The sequence below is a fragment of the Bufo gargarizans genome, chromosome 6, assembly GCF_014858855.1.
Source record: "Bufo gargarizans isolate SCDJY-AF-19 chromosome 6, ASM1485885v1, whole genome shotgun sequence".
Classification (NCBI taxonomy): domain Eukaryota; kingdom Metazoa; phylum Chordata; class Amphibia; order Anura; family Bufonidae; genus Bufo; species Bufo gargarizans.
In genome coordinates this window covers 99,106,970-99,130,651 of record NC_058085.1, presented here as the reverse complement: position 1 = coordinate 99,130,651, position 23,682 = coordinate 99,106,970, and the positions used below count along the sequence as shown (strand labels likewise).

The 23,682-nt window shown below is 44.5% G+C and overlaps 1 protein-coding gene across 1 annotated transcript in view; it reads right to left on the bottom strand.

Moving 5' to 3' along the window:
- MMP24 (matrix metallopeptidase 24) overlaps positions 1–23,682 on the bottom strand; it is a 133,446-nt gene that overhangs the window by 27,932 nt on the left and 81,832 nt on the right. Inside the window, exons 2-4 of the mRNA XM_044297539.1 lie at positions 14,280–14,428; positions 9,375–9,491; positions 2,949–3,253 (exon numbers count right to left, since the gene is read on the bottom strand). Coding sequence (XP_044153474.1) covers positions 2,949–3,253; positions 9,375–9,491; positions 14,280–14,428 — 571 coding nt within the window. The remainder of the gene's footprint in view (positions 1–2,948; positions 3,254–9,374; positions 9,492–14,279; positions 14,429–23,682) is intronic.

Here is a 23,682-nt window from a genome sequence, read left to right as displayed (position 1 = left end):
TTATATAGTTTTATATAGTTTTTTATATAGTTTTTTTTAAACACTTTGGAATTCATATCGGATTTATTTTGGACCTACGGACTAACTATGTAACCTATGAACTTTCTACTTCAGTATCATGAGATAACAGATACAATCAGGGAACTCAATCTTAATTTTGAATTAATTATGAGTTTTTTAAGATGTTCTATATGAAATTATGTGATGTTGTGAGTGGTTAATTTGATGAATTATTGGGCATAATACACTTTTGGTGCATATAATTTTTATATATTTTTTTACTTCATAATTAAAATATTAGATTTTTTAATGCAACTTCAAATGTTGAGAGTACTACTTTTCTTTTACAGTGTTGTATTTTGCCCTTTTATTTTCTGTCATATTGAAAGGGGATGTTTGGGTTCAGGGCTGAACCCAGACATAAGCTATTCTTTTACTATATATGAGTGAAGCAGCAGAACATTTCCTTGCTCCGATGCTCCCCTTTGCCTTGCGCTGCGCTGATCAGGGCAATGTCTGTTTGTTTACTGCTGGTAACGTACCGGGCTTCACATCATTATGCTAGGCATAGACTTCCGCCTAGCAGAGATCCCAGTGGCGTCACTGGCACAGATTGGCAGACGATAGCACTGCCCTAGGCTGTTTTGGAGGCTGGTTCTATGCAAAGTAGTATAGTACCCGCCTCCAAAACAGTCTAGGGCAGTGATCTAGACCGCCCATCCATGCCGGTGACGTCACTGGGCTCACTGGTAGGCAGAAGTCTCCGTCTAGCATAATGATGTGAACCCACAGGGCCGGCTCCAGATTCATGTGGGCCCTTGGGCGATAAAGCCTCAGTGGGCCCACTTGTGGGATTTTGCACAACAGACACGGCAATGAAGCTGCATGTATTATAGATGTTGCCAAAAACAATAGACAGAACATGCTACAGAGCGGATATATGTGAATCAATCCTTATACCCCTACTTTTTAATCCCTCAGGTCTACTCAGTATTCCGTTTTTACTGTACACCCTCTAAAGAGAAACAGACATTGAATATGAAAATAAATTTCAATATGAACGCTGATAGCACTATGCTGCTGCCTGCCTCTGTGCCCGCAATGCCCAATAAATATCAATATAATGATATTTAAATTTGGAGCACAGAAGGGCAGGCTGCAGCAGACTAGGGTTGTCACGATACCAAAATTTAGATTCGATTTCTATACCATAAAAAAGTATTGCGATACTCGATACCACACGAAAAAAATAAAACACCAAAAAACCCACGCGTATTCCGCATTTTATGGAACGTCCGGCCCATAATCGAACAGTCCTATCCTATTTTTGGGGGGGGAGAAGTTGACTAAAAAAAATGTCGAATCGTGCGGTTTTTAGAAATTTATTTTTTCTGTTACGGCACTCACCGCATAGGAGATATTTTTGATATTTTAAGTTTGGACATTACAGATGTGGCGATATGTAATATGTTTATTTATTGTTTATATATTTTATATGTAAAATTGGGAAAGAGGGTGATTTATACTTAATATTTTAGTGGGGGATTTTTTTTAGCCTTTTTTTTTATTTATTTTTTACTTTTTATTTAATACCTATCTTCCCCCTTAGGGGCTAGAACCTGGGATCTTTTCATCCCTTGTCCTATTCACCCTAATAGAGCTCTATTATGGTGAATAGGACCTCACACTCCCCCTGCTGCCCTGTGCATAGTACACACACAGCAGCAGAGAGATTACGCTTCAGTAGCGTCCTGGCTGCAATGGTAACCGATCGGAGCCCCAGGATTACACTGCTGGGGCTCCGATCAGAAGCTGCCACTGCCACCAACGAGGAGGGTGGGAGGGGACCCTGTGGCCACTGCCACCAATGATTTTAATACTGGAGGGGTTAGAGGGGGGGGGGCGCAATGCGCAACAAATGATTTTAATACCGGGAGGGTTTCGGAGGTGCACTGCGCCACCATTGACTTTAATACGGGGGGGGGGCGGAAGAGGGTGCACTGCGCCACCAATTATAATTAATTGCGATTAGCGGCAAGTAACCCCTCAGGTGCCGTACCTAGTGGGTTAACTGCCACCGATCTCAGCTCCCTGTCAGAGGTCGAGTGTCGGCTATGTGATTCTGCCGCACCCGCCTCCTGTATCTGTATTAAAGGTTAATTATCATTGGTGGCACAGTGGCCACAGCCCCTCCCCTCCTCCGCCCACTCTCTACTCATTGGAACAGGGGACGGGAGGGACTGCTTCCTTCTCCGCTGTGCTGCTGAAGGAACATGGAGCTCGCTAAGAGCAGCATGCTCCATGTTCCTCTATTCTAGGAAGGGATAGGATGATATTTAAAGGGACGCGACTGCCGGAGTAGGCCCCCTAAGGAACAGTGGGCCCCGGCACTTGCCCGGGTATGCCGGGTGCTGACGCCGATCCTTACCCGGTACGTCACCAGCAGTAAACAAACAGACCTTGCCCTGATCAATGCAGCGCAAGGCTAGGGGGAGAATCGGAGCAAGGAAATGCTCCAATGCTCTACTCATATATAGTAAAAGAACAGCTTATATCCAGGGTCAGCCCTGAACCCGGACATCCACTTTAAGAATAATGTTTTCTAATGTGAAATGATTCATAAAAAGTGCCCATGATTGTGAAAATCTGATTGTGAATTTTTTTTTCATCTAAGGCAATGTGTATGGAAGATGCAACTAACTGCACCATGTCATGATGTATATGGCGACTGTGCGTCACGATGTGCCACTGGGATGCCTATATGCGACACAATATGCCATGCCATTTTTTATTCCACCTTGGATCTGGTCTAATTTCAGACAACCAGATGTGACTCAACATGGCTTAGGCTATAAGAAGACAAGCTGCAAATTATGCTTACACCAAAAAGTATCAGAAAATATATAATACCACCCAGTGCAATGTCAGCGCTATATAAGATATCTCACCATCATGATTGGAATTCCCCAGTGTCCAGGGCTCGTCCGAATCAAAATGTGTATCTCCTCCTATTCCAGGTCCAGGGAAATAGGCATGTGCTAAAAATCCACCCTCCCCATCAAATGGAGAGCTGTCTCCATGAAATCCAGAAGCAAAAAATATCATAATGTCAGCCTCTTTATGCGACGTTTTAATTTCTTGATAGGGGATTTCTTCAAATGTAAGAGGAGTCACTTTCTGCCACACATCAAAGGCCTGGCGGATTGCTTTTCTAGTGTCCAGTTCTCCTACTTTAGGAGTATAATTATGTATGCTGGAAAGAAAGACAAGAAACGGAAGATAAAAAATGAATTACAAACATGGACTCTCTAAGTACGTTATGGGACAATGTATGTATAAAAGGGTATGTTCACCTAGGAATACTCATTTACCACTAGCACCTAAAAAATAGATTGACTGTAAATACTGTATAATTCATTACTTATCTTGTACCGTTCCTGAGCTAGAGCCTGTATTATAACCCAGAGCAGCATTCACAATTCTGCTCAAAGCAAACAACAACCTGGTTGACACATGACCTCCTATAATGTAATTTTGAACTTATATTTTTTTTTTCGATTGAGCAGATATGAAGCTAACACTGATGCTAGAGGTTTTCAGGCCTGCTACAGTGTGTATCACATTGATGCACGTCCTCTATTGTGTTGTGTTGTGCAGTTAAAAAAATGTAACACGTTAAAGTTGTTGTACAAAAATTGGGAGAGGGGGTGTTGTCAACCCAGCTCCCCCCCCATCCCCAACTTGGCCAGACCTGTAAAGGAAAGATTACTTACTTGCTTCCGGCAGAGGCTCCCTGTTCCTTCCTCTACTTGCCTGCGATGCTCTGCTGGGCTCCCTCGCTGTAAACATCCAGTTTGACAAGAGACCTGATGACCATTTGGCTGCGGTGATGTTAAACCAGATGTTTACAACCAGGGAGCCCAGCGGAGCATCGCAGACCAAGAGGAGAAGGAGCGGGGGGCCAGCACATGGAGGCAGGTGAGTAATCTTCCCTTCACATGTCCAGCCAGAATACAAGCTGCCATGTTTTTCTAATCCTGGTCAACCCCTTGTAGAATAATGATAAAAGATTCTTAGCAAATGCAGTCAAGGTGAAATCGGTTGCCACTCTATAGAAGCTAGAAAATTTCCTTCAATCTACACAGTTGAGTCACATTATTATGACCACAAGATAATATCCAGAGTAACCACCATATGTAGCACAGACAGGAGCTAGACAGGCTGGGCGTGATTCAGTAAGGTCCTGGTAGGTTGTCTCAGGTATCTGGGGCCATACTGACTGCAGTGTGTCCCACAGCTGATAGAAGGTGTGTGGGGGGAGGATCCATTGAACGAACATGACGATCACGGTGGTCCCACAGATGCGCAGTTGGGTTCAAGTCTGGGGAATTAGGAGACCAGGGTAGTACTTGGAAGTCTTGGTCATGCTCTTCCAATGTTGGACACTATTAGCCAAGTGACATGTCTTATTGTCTTCCTGGAAGATATCCCCCTCCCTAGGGAAGACAATCAGCTTGTATGGGTGTACGAGATCTGCAAGGATAAATTCATATTTGAAAAGACCGGCACTCTCAACATACAGGACCATATGGATGGTAGCAAATCACAATGTTTAATTGATAATATAAAAAGAATAAAAGGATAAAATATACATTAACACTGGTTTGATATGGTATCTCACAAAGTTAAGCTAATTCTATAGTGTGAACATCACATATCCAATATTCATTGTTAAAAAGAAACCGCTGTAGGAAAAAAGAAATGAACCGCTGTGGGAAAAAAAAAAGATCGTATGTATTCACATATGAATTCCTGAAAGGAAAAAGAAAAATGAGGATCCTTTTTAGTTCTGTCCTGAATGAGAACAAGCAATGTAAGATAATGTTTGCCAAGATAGAAACAATGTTCCGTTATAGATGGTTATCACTTTTCCGTATAGATGTTACTTAATGGTTTGGCAAACAAATGTCCGTGATGATTACCCACTGTGTGGGCTTACCTTCCCTTCTTGCCGGTCAGATAGATTCCTCGGGGCTCGCTGTGAGCCGGCGTCCCGGCTGTAGCGCTGTCAGCGTCCCACGTGGGTTTGGAGGAAAAGTTTGTCAATCCGGAAATGACGTATCGGCATATGGGTCGGTGTTCAATAGTTTACTCAGACTCGACTTTTCGTTGTAGCGGCTGAGATAAAACTTACAGTGCACTGTAGTTAAAGTTCTTACTTCTCACAGATGGGTCATATTCTGATCTCTGGTTTAGATCTCTTAGTACCGTATTGGTACTAAGAGATCTAAACCAGAGATCAGAATATGACCCATCTGTGAGAAGTAAGAACTTTAACTACAGTGCACTGTAAGTTTTATCTCAGCCGCTACAACGAAAAGTCGAGTCTGAGTAAACTATTGAACACCGACCCATATGCCGATACGTCATTTCCGGATTGACAAACTTTTCCTCCAAACCCACGTGGGACGCTGACAGCGCTACAGCCGGGACGCCGGCTCACAGCGAGCCCCGAGGAATCTATCTGACCGGCAAGAAGGGAAGGTAAGCCCACACAGTGGGTAATCATCACGGACATTTGTTTGCCAAACCATTAAGTAACATCTATACGGAAAAGTGATAACCATCTATAACGGAACATTGTTTCTATCTTGGCAAACATTATCTTACATTGCTTGTTCTCATTCAGGACAGAACTAAAAAGGATCCTCATTTTTCTTTTTCCTTTCAGGAATTCATATGTGAATACATACGATCTTTTTTTTTTCCCACAGCGGTTCATTTCTTTTTTCCTACAGCGGTTTCTTTTTAACAATGAATATTGGATATGTGATGTTCACACTATAGAATTAGCTTAACTTTGTGAGATACCATATCAAACCAGTGTTAGTGTATATTTTATCCTTTTATTCTTTTTATATTATCAATTAAACATTGTGATTTGCTACCATCCATATGGTCCTGTATGTTGAGAGTGCCGGTCTTTTCAAATATACATTTTCTTACATTTGTGAAGGGTGAATCACTTTAGACCAGAGCACCTCATTGTGTCTGTGAGAGGGTGAGCTATTTCCCTTTTCCTCATTCTGTTTTGCACAAGGATAAATTCATACCTATCGGCTGAGAGTGCCTTCCATATGAATTAGTGGGCCCAGAGAATGCCTTGAAAACACTCCCCAGACCACAGCGCTGCCAGCAATGGTTGCAGGATATTTGTTCTCTGATGTTTCTCGCTTGACGTGCCAATGTTCATTAGTATTGATCGCGAATATTCTAATTGCAAATTTTTATTGCGAATATTGGCACTATATATTCGTAATCGCGAATATTCTGGATTTTTTTTCAGCAGTAACCTCCCTTCTTGCTTGTGGGCCAATGAGAAGGCTGCAATATCTTTGTCAGAGCTTAGCAACATCCCTAGCAACCAATAGGAAAGTTGCCTACCCCTTACTATATAAGAACCGCAGCCATTTTCTGAGAGAGAGAGCAGTGACATTGCTGTGCTCTGTGCTTTCATCTGGATCCTATTCCTTATCCAATCACATTAGATAGTTAGTTAGCTTATATATATAATACAGATAGTTAGTTAGCTTATATACAAACCGGATTCCAAAAAAGTTGGGACACTATACAAATCGTGAATAAAAACTGAATGCAATGATGTGGAGGTGCCAACTTCTAATATTTTATTCAGAATAGAACATAAATCACGGAACAAAAGTTTAAACTGAGAAAATGTACCATTTTAAGGGAAAAGTTGGGACAAGGCCATTTTCACCACTGTGTGGCATCTCTCCTTCTTCTTAAAACACTCAACAGACGTCTGGGGACCGAGGAGACCAGTTTCTCAAGTTTAGAAATAGGAATGCTCGCCCATTCTTGTCTAATACAGGCCTCCAACTGTTCAATCGTCTTGGGCCTTCTTTGTTGCACCTTCCTCTTTATGATGCGCCAAATGTTCTCTATAGGTGAAAGATCTGGACTGCAGACTGGCCATTTCAGTACCCGGATCCTTCTCCTACGCAGCCATGATGTTGTGATTGATGCAGAATGTGGTCTGGCATTATCTTGTTGAAAAATGCAGGGTCTTTCCTGAAAGAGATGACGTCTGGATGGGAGCATATGTTGTTCTAGAACCTGACATGCAAGCTGCCCATGCCACACGCACTCATGCAACCCCATACCATCAAAGATGCAGGCTTCTGAACTGAGCATTGATAACAACTTGGGTTGTCCTTGTCCTCTTTGGTCCAGATGACATGACGTCCCAGATTTCCCAAAAGAACTTCGAATCGTGACTCGTCTGACCACAGAACAGTCTTCCATTTTGCCACACTCCATTTAAAATGATTCCTGGCCCAGTGAAAACGCCTGAGCTTGTGGATCTTGCTTAGAAATGGCTTCTTCTTTGCACTGTAGAGTTTCAGCTGGCAACGGCGGATGGCACGGTGGATTGTGTTCACTGACAATGGTTTCTGGAAGTATTCTTGAGCCCATTCTGTGATTTCCTTTACAGTAGCATTCCTGTTTGTGGTGCAGTGTCGTTTAAGGGCCCGGAGATCACGGGCATCCAGTATGGTTTTACGGCCTTGACCCTTACGCACAGAGATTGTTCCAGATTCTCTGAATCTTCGGATGATGTTATGCACAGTTGATGATGATAGATGCAAAGTCTTTGCAATTTTTCGCTGGCTAACACCTTTCTGATATTGCTCCACTCTCTTTCTGCGCAACATTGTGGGAATTGGTGATCCTCTACCCATCTTGGCTTCTGAGAGACACTGCCACTCTGAGAAGCTCTTTTTATACCCAATCATGTTGCCAATTGACCTAATTAGTATTAATTGGTCTTCCAGCTCTTTGTTATGCTCAAATTTACTTTTTCCAGCCTCTTATTGCTACTTGTCCCAACTTTTTTGGGATTTGTTGACACCGTGAAAATTTGAATCAACGTATTTTTCCTTTAAAATTATACATTTACTCGGATTAAGCGTTTTATCTGTCATCTACGTTCTATTACAAATAAAATATTGACATTTGCCATCTCCACATCATTGCATTCAGTTTTTATTCACAATTTGTTTAGTGTCCCAACTTTTTGGAATCCGGTTTGTATATAATACAGATAGTTAGTGGGAGATAGTCAGTGTAGGTTAGATAGTGATATAGTGTAGCTGATGTTTCAGTGCAGGGTGTTAGGTAGTGTGATAGGAATTACTGTTTCTCTGCTGTCCATACATACATGCTACAGACATAGTGCTGTGATGTCACAACAATACTAAGTGCACAAATCAGTAATATCTACTCAGACCTGCTAAAATGTGAAGTTGCATGCATTGCGCATCATTAGTGCTGATTTGCGCAATCGTGAATATAATGACTGGAGATCTTGAATTCTAGAATTTGCAAATTTATTGTGAATATTATGTAAAAAATTCACGAAATATCGAGAAAACTAATATTGCCTATGCTGCTCATCACTAATGTTCATCCATTCGATGAAGCAGAAAACGTGACTCATCAGAGAAGTAACCTTTTGCCAATCAGCAGAGATCCAATTCCGATACTGCTGCAAAAAGTTAAGCTTTTTCTGCCGATGTAACTTGAGGGCTTGAGAAAGACCGAGAGGTCGAAACGTCGCAATTTTGGGTGAATAAACCAGCATGAATTGAAGACCGGCGAGTGCTGCAGTTTTATTTTTGATTTATTCTGCCGATGTAACTTCGTTATCAGAGGTGCAGTGACCATCTGTCTGCTTTGAAGCCCCATACATAGTTGGGTTCGCTGAACTGTTTTAGACACACGTCTAGTAGCCCCTGGTTCATTCTGGTGGTGAGCTGCTCCACTGTAGTGTGTCAGTCCACCCTCGCGCACTTTTATAGCTGACCTTCACCTCTCATATCAATGGCACATGGGGCTCTGCAGTTTCCACATCACTTATTCACAATGGAGTCATTTGTCCATTCACAATACACTTTCATCAGCAGCACGCAAACAGTTCACAGACTGCGCAGTTTTAGAAATACCGCCACCCTTGGCCCGAAAGCCAATAATTATGCCTTTTTGCAACTCTGATAAATTACTTATTTTACCCACCCAACAGCATGGAGGGATATGTGTGCAGACAGCCTATAGCACACCTTATATACCCACCAAGCCAGCTCACCACACTCCATGAACTACACGCTGTCGAAAGTAGGACAGTGGTGACAATAATTGTACTAAGCTGTGTGTTTTTCACTAGTAGTCATTATTTTTCCAATCAGTATCTTCATTTCTTCCTGGTCTGGCGGGCTGGACAAAGTCTGTCTACCGGGCACCATTAGCTTTGTGCAAGGCCCACCATTACCCACCTCTTTAGAAGGAGATCATACCTGTATGTAATGTGCTTTTGTCTCCACTTCTGGCCTGTTAGTGCATATCTCTTGTTCCGTCTTTTATGGCTTAAGTGAGGAAGGTCAGGTACACCGCAGCGAGGCTTTTTCATCCACCTACATGACAATTACAAAGGAAATAAAGCGCACACACCACTGTGATCACTGATCCACAAGACCGGGAAATACATCAAAGTTAGCATTCCTTATTACAAGCAGCCACAAGGCAGTGTGGACAATAGACCTGAAGCTTGTCTTTGACTGTATAGTGAATTCCAGTTTTTCCTGAATTATATTGCATTGCTATTATATTTAACTTTCTCTACAGTGTGCAACGGCAATTTCTACTCTTTGAAAAAATTCCCTGCTCTATGAAGTAGACTGAGTATTACTGAAATACCCTGCACATTACCTGATCTATACGGTAACAACTGTGCTATAGGGCTCCTAGAACTAATATATACTCTAAGTGAAAGCTATGTATATTCCATGGCATGAGAACGGAGTGAGGACTATGTATAGCAGCAACATATAAGAGTCTAATTTCACCTTTATTAAAGTAGCACTCCCACAAAACATTTTTATTCTCTTATTCGCTGTTAGGAAGGCCCATGATGTAAACTGTAGTGAAGGAAGTTTTCCTACCAGTGACTGAATTTTGAGTTCCTTCCTTCTGATCCTCAGCTGTGTCATGTGACCAACACTCTGATCTCCAACTGACACAGGACAGGAAGTCAGTTACCTATCTATTCCGTCCTATGAGACTGACATTGGTGCTCCCATAGGAATACATAGAGAAATTGGCTTCCACACGTAATATGCTGTGTTATTTGGAAAGATCAGATTGTTGGTCACATAACACGGCTGAGGACTAGAAGGGAGGTTATAACTCACTTATACAGGCATTAGTAAGAAGATTACCTTTTCTCTGGTTTACAGCATGTACCTTTCTAACAGGTCAGAGAACAAACATTTTTTGTGTGAGGGCTTTTGTAAAAGGCAGAAAAATTCTCTTATATAAGAGACAGCTGTCAGTGGCGTTGCTCCCCCAAAACATGCACATTTATCTCGATGGGGAGAGATGCAGCAGCCAGTGGGAGAGTGCTGTGAGGAGGAAGGGAGTGGTAGTAGCACCAGCAATGATAGCTGTACACACGGGTCGCAGTGGCAATCCTCACACAGATACCCCCTGGAGCCATGCAGTGATAAGTGGGTGCACCCTTTCCACCGGGCACACCCTGATGTGGAGGCTCTTGCCCGGTGGTGATTGGGGTGTCCTGAGTGGTAGTAGCACCAGCAATGATAGCTGTACACATGGGTCATAGTGGCAATCCTCACACCGATACCCCCTGAGGCCGTGCAGTGATAGGTGGGTGCACCCTTTCCACCAGGCACACCCTGATGTGGAGGCTCTTGCCCGGTGGTGATTGGGGTGTCCTGAGAGGCAGTAGCACCGGCAATGATAGCTGTACACATGGGTCATAGTGGCAATCCTCACACCGATACCCCCTGAGGCCGTGCAGTGATAGGTGGTGCACCCTTTCTTTCCTGGTGATAATTGAGATGCCCTTGTAGGTAGGTGAATTTTAAATGTGCCCAACAAGACACAAGCTAATGAGATACCAAAAATATATTTTCATACCGCTGCATTTGCAACCTTCACTTTGCTAAAGAAAGAAGTAAACATAATCTGCAGGTATGGATAAATAATTTCTATGGTCTGGATCCAATTGTTTCGGGTCAACGAAAATTGTTCCCACTGGTCTAAAATTCATCACAACCACTTAAAAATTCTTCTCAGCCGCCAATCATAATTGCAGTGCAATGACAATTCCCATGTGGTGCACAGCAGGAAAACTATTCCAAATGTAGAAATAATTGAACGGTTCTCAGACCAAGATAAAATGTGTTTATCTGATGAATGAAGAAATCTCTTTCCATATATTTCTCCGGGCTAAACCCCCTTTATACCGGCTCTCTGCTCTGGATAAACTGTAGATAACTACAGATGGAGCTACAGCTGATCAGGGAGGGTAAAGGACACCGGACCCCTGCCAATCCTGAGAATAGGCCATCAATGGTAGAAGGGTAAACAACCCCTTTAAACACTTAAAGGAGTTGTGTCATCTCAGACTTTGATGACCTATCACTAGCATATGCCATCAAAGTCAGATAGATATGGGTCCTACCTCTCGGACCTGCACCTAGATCCAAAACAGGCCCTCGAAAGTGAAGAAGAGCGCACTGCGCATGCGCGGCATGCTTTCCATTAATTTCTATGGGAGTTCCAAAAATTGCTGAGCTAGCACGCTTAGCTATTTTCAGAAGTGCCATAGAAATGAATGGAGACTGCACCGAGCAAGCGCTCAGCTATTTTTGCAAGTCTCATAGAAATGAATGGGGAGTGGCCACGCATGCACAGTTGCTCTCCACTCAATTCGGGGGTCCCATTCTGGAGATATGTGGAGGTCCCAGAGGTGGTCCCTAGCCATATTCCACCAATTTCTGAGATGAGATAACCTTTTTTAGAACCTACACATTTTGCTCTTACAGACAATGACCATTATTTTATTTTATTTTTTACACTAACATGTCCTTTAATAATTTTGCATGGATACAGGTGATTGAGTTCTTTTTTTTTTTTTTTTTTTTTTTTGCAGGACAAGTTGTTCTTTTTACATTTAGGGGAAATATATATATATATATATATATATATATATATATATGTTAGCATTTAACCACTACTAAAGGGTAGTATCACCTTGCAGTCAGGACCGCCAGGTGGCTGGGAAACAGTGGAGCTCTCAGATGCTTGCTGTTTCCCTTGCTCCCATGCACCGCCGGGCTGCTCCGCTGTTTCCCAGCCAATAATAAAATTTGTGTTGCTTTTTTACATTCATTTTACCATTTACATAACTTTTTAATATATTTTTATGCTAATAGATCAGTGATGGAGAACCTTTTACAGACTGAGTGCCTAAACCCAAAACCCACTTATCTATTTATCACAAAGTGCCAACACGGCAATGTAACCTGGATACTACAGTCCAATATAGTCTATCTTCCATGTACTTTATCATTTAGCTATAATGGCCTGCCTACATTCAGTGCGCTGCCTGTGCTGTACATAGTGCTCCCTGCGCTGATGAATGGCAGGTAAAGCCTAAGGCATATTGGCACACCTTAGACTTTTTCCAGGGTGCGAGAGCCTACAGAGAGGGCTCTGAGTGCCGCCTCTGGCACCTGTGCCATAGGTTCGCTACCACTATAATAGATGAATATCTAGACCTGATACCTCTTGCGGTGTGGAATGGGACCTGCTTCTATATTGCATATGTTTTGGGAGTGCGCATGTCTATCAGGCTTTTGGATAGATGTGTTGAAGACTATTTGGTGCCCCCTGACCCTAGATCCTGTGTCCTAGGTATCTTAGGATCAGGTATAAAAGAACATAATACACGCCTTAGTGTGCAACGTTTGTTATTCCAGGCCAGGAAATGAATAGCACGGCATTGGATTCGTCCAAAACCTCCTTCTATTCATGAGCTCTTTAACAGGATAGATTATATACTTTGACTTGAGAAGGGTGTATACATGAAGAGGAAATGTATTTCTAAATATACAACACTGTAGGATAAATGTTTTTTTGATAGAAATGGGTCCTCTTCTCTCCGATCTGTTTTGACTCCTCCTATAGCAGTGGGGGGTGTTTCAACTGGAATTCCTGGATAGTCTATGTCAGGCATGGCCAATCTGCGGCTCTCCAGCTGTTGTAAAACTACAACTCCCACCATGCCCTGCTGTAGGCTGCTAGTTGTAGGCAGTCTGGGCATGCTGGGAGTTGTAGTTTTGCAACAGCTGTAGATCTGCAGGTTGGCTATCCCTGGTCTATGTGTTCCCGATCATGTTTCAGTGGAATCCTTCAAAAGAAACCTAAAAACCCACCTCTTCAGACAAGCCTATAACCAGTGACCCTGCTGCCTCTATACCGCCATGACCAGCTTCACCCGCACCTACTGTGTCCTTCTCCCATACCATGTCGATAGTAAGCCCTCACGGGCAGGGCCCTCTCTCCTTCTGTACCAGTTTGCAACTCGTCTTGTTTATGATTAGTGCAATTGTCTGTATTATGTATGTGCACCCCTTATCATATGTACAGCGCTATGGAATGAATGGCGCTTTAATAATAAATAATAATAATAAATGTTTCTGTAGGGAAAGCTATGAGGGTGCTATGGTAATTGGGTGGGGTGCTCTAACGGGTTATGGCACTTAGTTAGATCTGGGTGTGCTGGATCTGTATCGATAGCCTTTGATGGTGAGATGTAATGGTAGGATCCTGATAACCGTCTCTTCGCTAGGGGTTGGGTGGGGTTCTGATACACAGCTGTTAATACAGTGCTATGTGGGATGCTGTTGTCCCTATTGTTTGTATACAGTTAAAAAAATGTATTAAAAAAAATATAAATGAATATCACTGAACATTGCTTTTTAATATATACTGGCATATTTCTGCACATAGTATACAAAGTAATGTAAAACGCACAGGGCTTACTTTCGATAAGCCCTATTAAGCAATTACTTGAGACATCTGATCGCAGCACTGATAGGGTTAACTGTTGAGATCGCTTGTTGGGGTAAGTTAGAGCCAGCTAAACGCGGCTGTGAATGGTTCTCCATTTAATAAAAGGAGATACAGGATATATGGAAAGAGATGGTCTTGGTAAGATGTGGATGATGGATGTATTACTATGGAGGACCATGTCAGTACAGAAGTGCACTTAGTGACTGCACCCAAATCCTTGCTGGCCGATTCTTCTGGCTGCTATGCAGAAAATGTATCTGATATCAAATCTGATCACACTTATTGTCATTTGCTTGAACTTTCATGCGGAAACTACTCACTCGATAGTCATTTGGTCCAGCACTCCAGTCACCGGAATCCCGTAGAACTGCTGCATTGTTGCAACTGCGGACTGCATAGCTTTTCCTGAATGTAAAGCTGATATCCTAATATCGTAAGGGAGCAAATAGCCATATGTCTTCAACCAGCTCTGTAGAGAGAGGAAAAGTCAACCATGAATATCTGACGTGACTTGAAAACATTCATTTTTTGCTTTGGTCATGGCCAAAAATGACTTAAAGGAAGTGTGTCACCAAGATTTTTTGTTTCTGCCACTTAAAACCAGATAGTAACACATATCCTTTTATCTTTTCTGTTTTTATTTTCTGATTGCAAATTTTATATTCTATTTCCAGAACATGATTATGGGGGCGGCCATCTTGCCTGTGCTATTTTTAACAGCATATAGAGAACTGCTTTACAGCAGCCACATGGGATGGGACAGGAGATGAGTTTTCTAGGCATGTTCTGTGACCTGAGCAGAGATCAGGAGGTAGTAGATAAGCTTTGAAAATCACCTATTGTGACTGATCGATCATGTGTTATCTATACATAGAGGTGATATCTGGCATTCTAATCATGCCTGTAATGATAAGCAGATAACTGCAGCAAAGAGATCTATACAGACCAAGAAGTGGTGCTTATTATAAGTCTTAGTGGCCAGTGCGAAAACTGCAGGATTTTACATTTTTCATTTAAATAGATAAATGACACGTTCCCTTTAGGAACACTAAAACCATTACAGAGAAGTGAGAATATTGATGATTAAACATTTACAGTAAATGTCAAAAGTGATCTTTCGGAAAATGGCATGACCTGTAAAACTTATCAACCATGGTTCAGAATAGAGGAATACAGCGGCTCACTGCTATTTTGTATGGAAAGGTGCTCACCCTCCGGCCTTACCCTCAAGACCAGAAAATTGATATACCGTAAATAAATAGATGAGGGGGCACACTCAAAAGGAAAACACTACTGGATGATGTAAATTTAATTTAATAAAATTATTATAAAAACAAACCCCTAAAATACACATAAAACATATACATCAAAATATCTGAATATGAAATATGCAGCAACCAAATGCATAAGAATATAACAAAAACACCAGTGTCCTGCTTGGATTTGTAGATATAAATGTAGTAATCCCTGCAGTATAATTAAATATCTACCCCACAAGGCAATTTGGTTGAAAATCGGTGAAAAACGGCACTGTGGCCCTTTGAAGTTGATATTAAAAAGCCCACATTATGCTGCTGCTATAGTGCCGTGATTTTAAGTAATGTTCCAATTAGGAATAGAATTGGGAATAGAATGTAGGTGCCTTTTTCCTTGAATATCAGGATTCAGTGTCCTTAGATATATAAATCCACTTAGGCTGCTAGTGGTGGCTTGGATTAGAAATCAAAGTCCGATACTTCCTTTTGTACAGAGCTGCGTATATAACCTCCAAAGTTACTTACTGGTTCTTGCCGCTGTGACTTCTTATCCTTACCCCTTCTTGCTGCGAGACTGCAGCGCTGGTATCCCAGGTGGCCGTACACGGCCGACTGTGGCGTCCCACGTGACCTGGTCTCTGGGGTTCCGGGTAGACGCTTGTCTATGACGTCACTGTTTGTGCGGCTGTAACTTTAGTATTGGAGGTGAACCGATGATGTTTATAGACCGCTAGTATTTTTCAACGATGTTTGGCGATCTGGCTGATGTTGAGGTTCCTTTCTTTGTTGGTTAGAATCCGCGCTCACTCTGATATGCCAGACGCGTTTCGAGGTATTACACCTCTTCCTCAGTGGCCACTGAGTGAGTGGATTCTCACTCCTTAAATACCGTATAGTCCCACCCATCAATCAACTCTCATATGTGTAATCTAATGAGTGGGATGGATTTGATTGCTGTTTTTCTTCCATCAAGATATAAAATAGCAAAATTTAAATTCACATGTGAATTTTAATTTTGCTATTTTATATCTTGATGGAAGAAAAACAGCAATCAAATCCATCCCACTCATTAGATTACACATATGAGAGTTGATTGATGGGTGGGACTATACGGTATTTAAGGAGTGAGAATCCACTCACTCAGTGGCCACTGAGGAAGAGGTGTAATACCTCGAAACGCGTCTGGCATATCAGAGTGAGCGCGGATTCTAACCAACAAAGAAAGGAACCTCAACATCAGCCAGATCGCCAAACATCGTTGAAAAATACTAGCGGTCTATAAACATCATCGGTTCACCTCCAATACTAAAGTTACAGCCGCACAAACAGTCACGTCATAGACAAGCGTCTACCCGGAACCCCAGAGACCAGGTCACGTGGGACGCCACAGTCGGCCGTGTACGGCCACCTGGGATACCAGCGCTGCAGTCTCGCAGCAAGAAGGGGTAAGGATAAGAAGTCACAGCGGCAAGAACCAGTAAGTAACTTTGGAGGTTATATACGCAGCTCTGTACAAAAGGAAGTATCGGACTTTGATTTCTAATCCAAGCCACCACTAGCAGCCTAAGTGGATTTATATATCTAAGGACACTGAATCCTGATATTCAAGGAAAAAGGCACCTACATTCTATTCCCAATTCTATTCCTAATTGGAACATTACTTAAAATCACGGCACTATAGCAGCAGCATAATGTGGGCTTTTTAATATCAACTTCAAAGGGCCACAGTGCCGTTTTTCACTGATTTTCAACCAAATTGCCTTGTGGGGTAGATATTTAATTATACTGCAGGGATTACTACATTTATATCTACAAATCCAAGCAGGACACTGGTGTTTTTGTTATATTCTTATGCATTTGGTTGCTGCATATTTCATATTCAGATATTTTGATGTATATGTTTTATGTGTATTTTAGGGGTTTGTTTTTATAATAATTTTATTAAATTAAATTTACATCATCCAGTAGTGTTTTCCTTTTGAGTGTGCCCCCTCATCTATTTATTCATGGTTCAGAATACTTACTGCACAGGGAACGACCAAATGCTATAGGAGAGAGCTGGGGAAATCCAGGAACCAGTTGTACCTTGACTGGCCTAACAACCAAGAAGCTTTATAGCTATTGACTAATGGATGTCTGGATTTTGACTAGTGATGTTATTGCCAATGTGTTGGTACAGCAATATCAAAATGGGTACTATTATCTACAAATATTATACCAACACTGTCTGCTTTGGATTTTTTTTAAAGAAATTTCCAACAATATGATGTTTGCTAAGTGATCAGCCATAATCTGTGGAGTAATTCCTTGTAGCGCCACTACAGGGGAAATGAAGCATTGCACATTTCACTTTTAATTCAAAGATCTGTCTATATAATGCATGGATATTTTGGGTCATCTAATATGGTTGCCCTAATACAGCCTTCATTTTCGCTTTTGCCTCTGGCTTTTGCTCTCATACTGTAATTGCTCTGAGTCCTACTGGCAGTACAGGGGTGCACCACCAATGAGGCTAGATGAGGCCGATCGCCTCAGACAGCACCAGGTAGGGGCAACAGGGGGGCAGCGGAAGATCCATGGGCGATGAGTACTTTCATTGTGGCAAAGGGGTTAGGTTAAGAAATTGCCATTGGGGGTGGGGGAGTTTCAGTTTTCGTCTTAGGCAGCAGAAATACTAGGTGCACCCCTGAGGCAGTAAGTGATAGATCAGTGACACTGAACTTCTGTCCCCTAACTGAAGAGTCTCAGTGTAGCCTACATGATGCTGCCTGTCTTTCCTGCATCCTGCTTGTGATTGATGTTCCTCTTCCCATCAGCTATGACAAACAGGAAGCAGGAGAGAGCAGTTTGAAGATGCATTTCATAGAATACACTGAAGATTCTGCACACAGCACTCAACAATATTATAGACAGAGTGTCAGGGAAGTTTTGTAACTCTGTAGTAGCTAATCTTTGTATGGACTCACTGCTCTAATGGTCTCAGGCAGAAATTATATCTTCAGCAGCACTTTATGGATAGGGGGCATACAGAAGAACAAGGAGAGAAGAGCTTGCTGGGGAAGGGTCTGAAAGCCGTCATGAGGGATGATGTAATCCTGTAGTTAACAGTCACAAAGAATACATCTGTCTAAACAAAAGAGCAAGCTCTGGACTTGTGGTCAGACTCGGGCCACGTGACAAGGTTGACCATAAGGGTTCTAGTTAACTCCACAGCACATAGCATTTTTGACTACAAAGACTGAGTGTTAGGTCCTTCTGTCCCTCCCCTAAAGTGACTAAATAGGGGGGCTTACCTTTACCCCGGTCTCTTTTCACCGGCACCTCCACCAAGCTGTTTCCCGCCCTTGTTGTTTGTTGTGATCGTTTGGTCACATATTTTCTTTTGCAGTTACCATTGTTCAAGTCACAGCTGGAGGTCGGTTCAAAGAATATACTAAGAGGGAGGAGAAGGCGGACTTGCCCACAGGAGTGCAGTGGTGGCATATCGCTTCTCACACTCCTGGAAGTGGTTGTGTTTTTTTTTTTTAAGTTTGTGATTTGCGAAATTAAAGAAAAAAATAAGTTAAATAAAGCTGTGAACGACCCTCATTCCAACAAAATCATTGTTATCGTGTGTTTATTTTGTTTTGTGGGGAAGACATGTGTTTAGGTGGTTGGGATTTAGTTCTCGACAGTCAACATATATGGATGTAACTGAGCAGGTATAAAACAATTTTTACAAGTAGCATATTGCCAGTGAGTTTAGCAAAACATGTAAAAAATGCAGCCAGAGCACTTCTTTAATGTCTTCCACACATGACCATATTGTTGTAAGAGCCTTCAAAGCAATATTTATTATTGATCATGGTTAGCATTATTCCCCCAAAGGAGATCCAACACCGATCTTGTTCTTAACCCAAGGGACTGTATAAGGGACTGTTATAGCCATAATAGATCCATCTAATTAGGTCTAATGAGTCAGAAGATGAGTTTTAATAGCATATGTGGAGTTTCTGATAACAGACAACCCAATAGTGGTGTATGGCTAGCTTTATGGTTTCTCCTATAGCTCCATCCGAAAGGTGAAGGAAGTCTGCCATATGTATTCAAGGAGGCAGCCAGTTTATCCACCCTCCCCTCTTCCAGTGCTAGTGCAGGAGAAGGAAAATCTTAAAGGGGTTGTCTGAGATTTTGATATTTATGGCTTATGTTCAGGATAGGTCATCAATATCAGATCATCAGGGGTATGACTCCCCCCACCCCGACGATCAGCTATTTGAAGCTGCTGTGGAGCTCCGTTGAGTGCTGTGGCCTCTTCCTAGGCCAGTAACATCACTTTTCATCCATCACATGGCCTAGGTGTAGCTCAGTCCCACTATATAGTGGACAGCACTGTGCTTGGAAGTCGTGATGCTCACTGAAGTCTCGCAGCCTCCTCAAAGACCTGATTTTATTTCAAGACACGGAGGCTCATATTGCTTAACCCTTTCTTTACTGACACTCAACAGCAGCAAAGAATCCAATAACAAAATCAACCAATGGGCACACAGCCCTCCCCTTAGCCCCAGTATAAAGGGACCACCCCTTCAGCTCCTCTTCCTCTTTCTTTGCTGCTGCACTCAAAGTTAAGTAGTCCACCCTCCTGCTTGCAGGGGTTGGTGGTTATTATATCTGTATAATATATTGTTTTTTCCCGTTGGTTTTCTCTCCTCATATATTGGGGGGTATTATAGTGTGGTATTTTATTCCCTACTGCTCGTTTTGACCGTTTTCTGTCGGTCCTCGCCTCTGTTATCTTTCCCCCCCTTTTTGTTTTTTCTACCCTGCTTGTGGCTCTGCTTTGTCCCCACTTGCTTGCCCGGTGCTGCTTGGGGCTGTTGTTTGTGGACTGCGCTGCGCCTCTTACCCTGAGGTCCCGCTCCTCTCCGCTCCTCCGTGCGTCCGAGATCTCGCGATTTTTCGCGGGATCTCGGGCGGCTTCGCTCCTGTTCCTGCCGCTGGCTCCCGCCGTCTCTGCTGGTGCGCCCGAGATCTCGCGAGATTTCGGGCGCCATTTTATTTTCGCCTTACCGCTCCGGTCATTAGGGAGGCGATTCTCCAGCGGCAGCTACCTACTTCGGATCGGCGGCTCCTTCTGCAGGGTGACTAACCCTGCATAGTTAGTTCTGGTTAGGGGTAGTACCGCAGCATAGGGGATTTTATATTACTACCAGGTGTCACTGTCGTTCATACCCACACAGCTATGTCCGCCCAGAAGGCCACAGCTTCAGCCCAAGGGACCCCCTCTCAGGGTGAGGTCCCCCTTTCCCCTCAGAATTTGGGGATTATACCTTCTACCATAGGGGTTGCTCCCGTGCCATCGGACACTCAGGCCATGACCCTGCAGAGATCTATATCTGAGGCCATTATGTCTGCCATGGGTTCTATGTCGTCAGCCTTGACGCAATCTATATCCCAGGTCCTCATTGCTAATACATCACCTCCAGCTGTGATTCCTACCCCTGCCCCCATGCCAGCCCCTAATGCCTCCAGAACCAATATGAATGATGGCCTGGCCCCATCCAATGACGGCGCGTCTCGGCCGCGCAAAAGAGCCTGTCCGCGCCAGGCAGAAAGAGCACGGCACTGGAAGTCTGCCCGGTCCCAGCCGGAGCTAGAGTCCGATTCTAATGTGGAATCCGAGGAGGAGGCTTGGTTAGAATCTTATAATGATTCTGAGGATCTAGACATTGATGGGTCGCCTGTCCAAGGCACCTCTGTTTCGTTTTCGACCTTGCCACAAAGACCAGTGGAGGTCGACCCGACGGACCCTGGCGAGTCCGTTTCCCTTGTAGACCCGACGGGTGTCCCGCTCTTTGACCCGGACTCCCTTCATCACCCCAGATCTGCGGAGTGGCTTCCGGCACCCCACGTTGCCAGTTATCTGGAGTCCATGGTCCGCAAGCCGCTTAGCAAAGAGGCTCGGAACAAACTCCGGGCTGAATGCCCTCGGCCGACGATACCTAATAAGGTATGCGAAACCCCGGTCGTGGACCCGAAGATGGTCCAGTTCCTGTCTAAGACGGGATTTAGCCCCAAGAGAGGCCTAGACTCGGCTCTCAAAGCTTGTCAGGACAAGCTATTGGATATTATGGGGCCCCTGGCAAAGATCTTTGACTTGGCGGAATCAGCCTTGGCGGAAGGGCAACTGGTCGACCCGGAGGAACTCCGTGGTTGGGCCCAAAGAGCCATTTGCATGGCAGGAAATGCAAACACCTCCCTGAGTATAGAAAGGCGCAAGGCCATCCTCCTGAAAATCGAGCCTAAGCTGACCAATATGGCCCTGTCAGAATCAGGTAAAGAGGCCCAAGGTTTCCTCTTTGGGGATCCCTTCGTTAAGGAGCTAGGGAAGTTTGTAGGGACCTTTACCGCCCTTGATAAAGCCCAGACGTCAATGCGAAGGGTATTTAGCGGTAGGGTTTCCGCTAGGGCCGGCAGTACAAGGGGCCGTCTGTCCGGCCGCTCCTCGTTCCAGACCCGAGGCTCGGGTCGAGGCTCCTTTGCTTCCTACCGTCCGCCTGTCCATGACCAGAGACACCAGCCGTCCTTCTTCCCCTCCCGTGGTGCTCAGGGACGAGGACGATCTTACAGAGGAAATCCAAACCTCAGACGCCCATTTGGTAAGTCTACCTCCTGTTCTCCCTTTTTCGGAACATTATGTCGGGGGCAGACTCCAACATTTTATGCATGTTTGGGCATTCATCACCAGCGACCCGTGGGTACTGTCCACGGTTCAGGGTTTCCGCATAGAGCTTGTCGCCCCTCCCGTGGTCCCGCCCCCTCTTCCTTCCACGTTCCGGTCGCAGGTATCACAGAACCTGGTGGACGTGGAGCTGCGGACCCTTTATCTCAAAGGGGCGGTGGAACCGGCCCCGCTCGATCGCGACGGCGTGATCAGCAGTATTTTCCTGGTGGAAAAGAAGGGAGGCCAGTTCCGTCCCGTCATCAACCTAAAGGCCCTAAATGCATTCGTCAGGTACAGACATTTCAAGATGGAGGGCATTCACCTCCTGAGGGACATGCTGCTTCCCGGAGACTGGATGGCCAAGTTGGACCTCCAGGATGCATACTTGACAGTTCCGATAGAGCTTCCCTCCAGGGACCTTCTTCGTTTCCACTGGCAGGGGTCGATATGGCGCTTCACGTGTCTCCCCTTCGGACTTTCGTCCGCCCCCTGGTGCTTCACCAAGCTTTTACGCCCGGTGGTGGCGTGGCTTCGTTCTCGGGGGGTGAGACTTATAATCTATCTGGACGATATTCTGATCATGGCCGTGAACCGGACCTCCCTCCTGTCCCACCTTCAGTTGGCGGTGCGCCTTCTCTCCTCCCTGGGTTTCATAGTCAACCGGGAGAAGTCTTGTCTGATTCCTGCTCAAACCATGGAGTTTCTCGGTTTCCAAGTGGACTCCCTCTCTTTGACTCTGAGTCTTCCTCCTTTGAAAGTACGGTCGATCCGCAAGGAGTTGCGTCGCACCCTCTCTCTTCCGCAGGTCTCACTGCGTCATTTGGCCAGGGTGATAGGTCTCTTATCGTCGTCCATTCAGGCTATCTTTCCGGCTCCCCTTCATTATCGGGCCCTCCAGCGTCTCAAGATCGCACACCTACAGGCTGGTGCGTCTTATGCGGATCTAATCGCTTTGGATCCGGAGACGAGGGACGAATTGGAGTGGTGGATTGCCAACCTCTCTGCCTGGAATGGCAGGGCTCTGTTTGGTCCCCAACCGGATGTGGTGATCGAATCGGACGCCAGCCTTCACGGTTGGGGCGCCCATTGCGAGGGGGTTTCCACGGGGGGCCCTTGGTCCTCAGAGGAGTCTCACTTACACATCAATGCCCTGGAACTTCTGGCGGGTTCCTTTGCCATTCGCAGTTTCACCTGTGGGAGAGCCAGGGCATGGATTCGCCTTCGCATGGACAACATCTCAGCTGTCCGTAACATCAATTCCATGGGAGGTACCCGATCGTCGATGTTGACTCATCTGGCCAAGGACTTTTGGGATTATTGCCTGGACCGCAACGTCTCGGTAGTGGCGGAGTACCTTCCGGGCTTACACAACACGCTGGCCGATTGGAACTCACGTTACATCTCGGACGCCAGCGACTGGAGATTGGATGTGGAGGTCTTCTCTACCATCGTATCTCGTTGGGGTCCGTTTTCGATAGACCTTTTCGCTTCGCGCTGGAACGCACAACTTCCCAGGTACTTCAGTTGGAGACCGGACCCGGCCGCGGAGGCGGTGGATGCCCTGCTTCAACAGTGGTCGGAGGGAGTGATGTATGCCTTCCCGCCGTTCTCGCTGATCCCGCGGATTTTGGCCAAGATACGACTGCATGCCTCGGAACTGGTGTTGATACTTCCTTTTTGGGGCACTCAGTCGTGGTTCCCGCAGCTCTTGGAGCTTCTGGTGGAGGTCCCCCTGCTACTTCCTCTCCGGACGTCGCTGCTGCT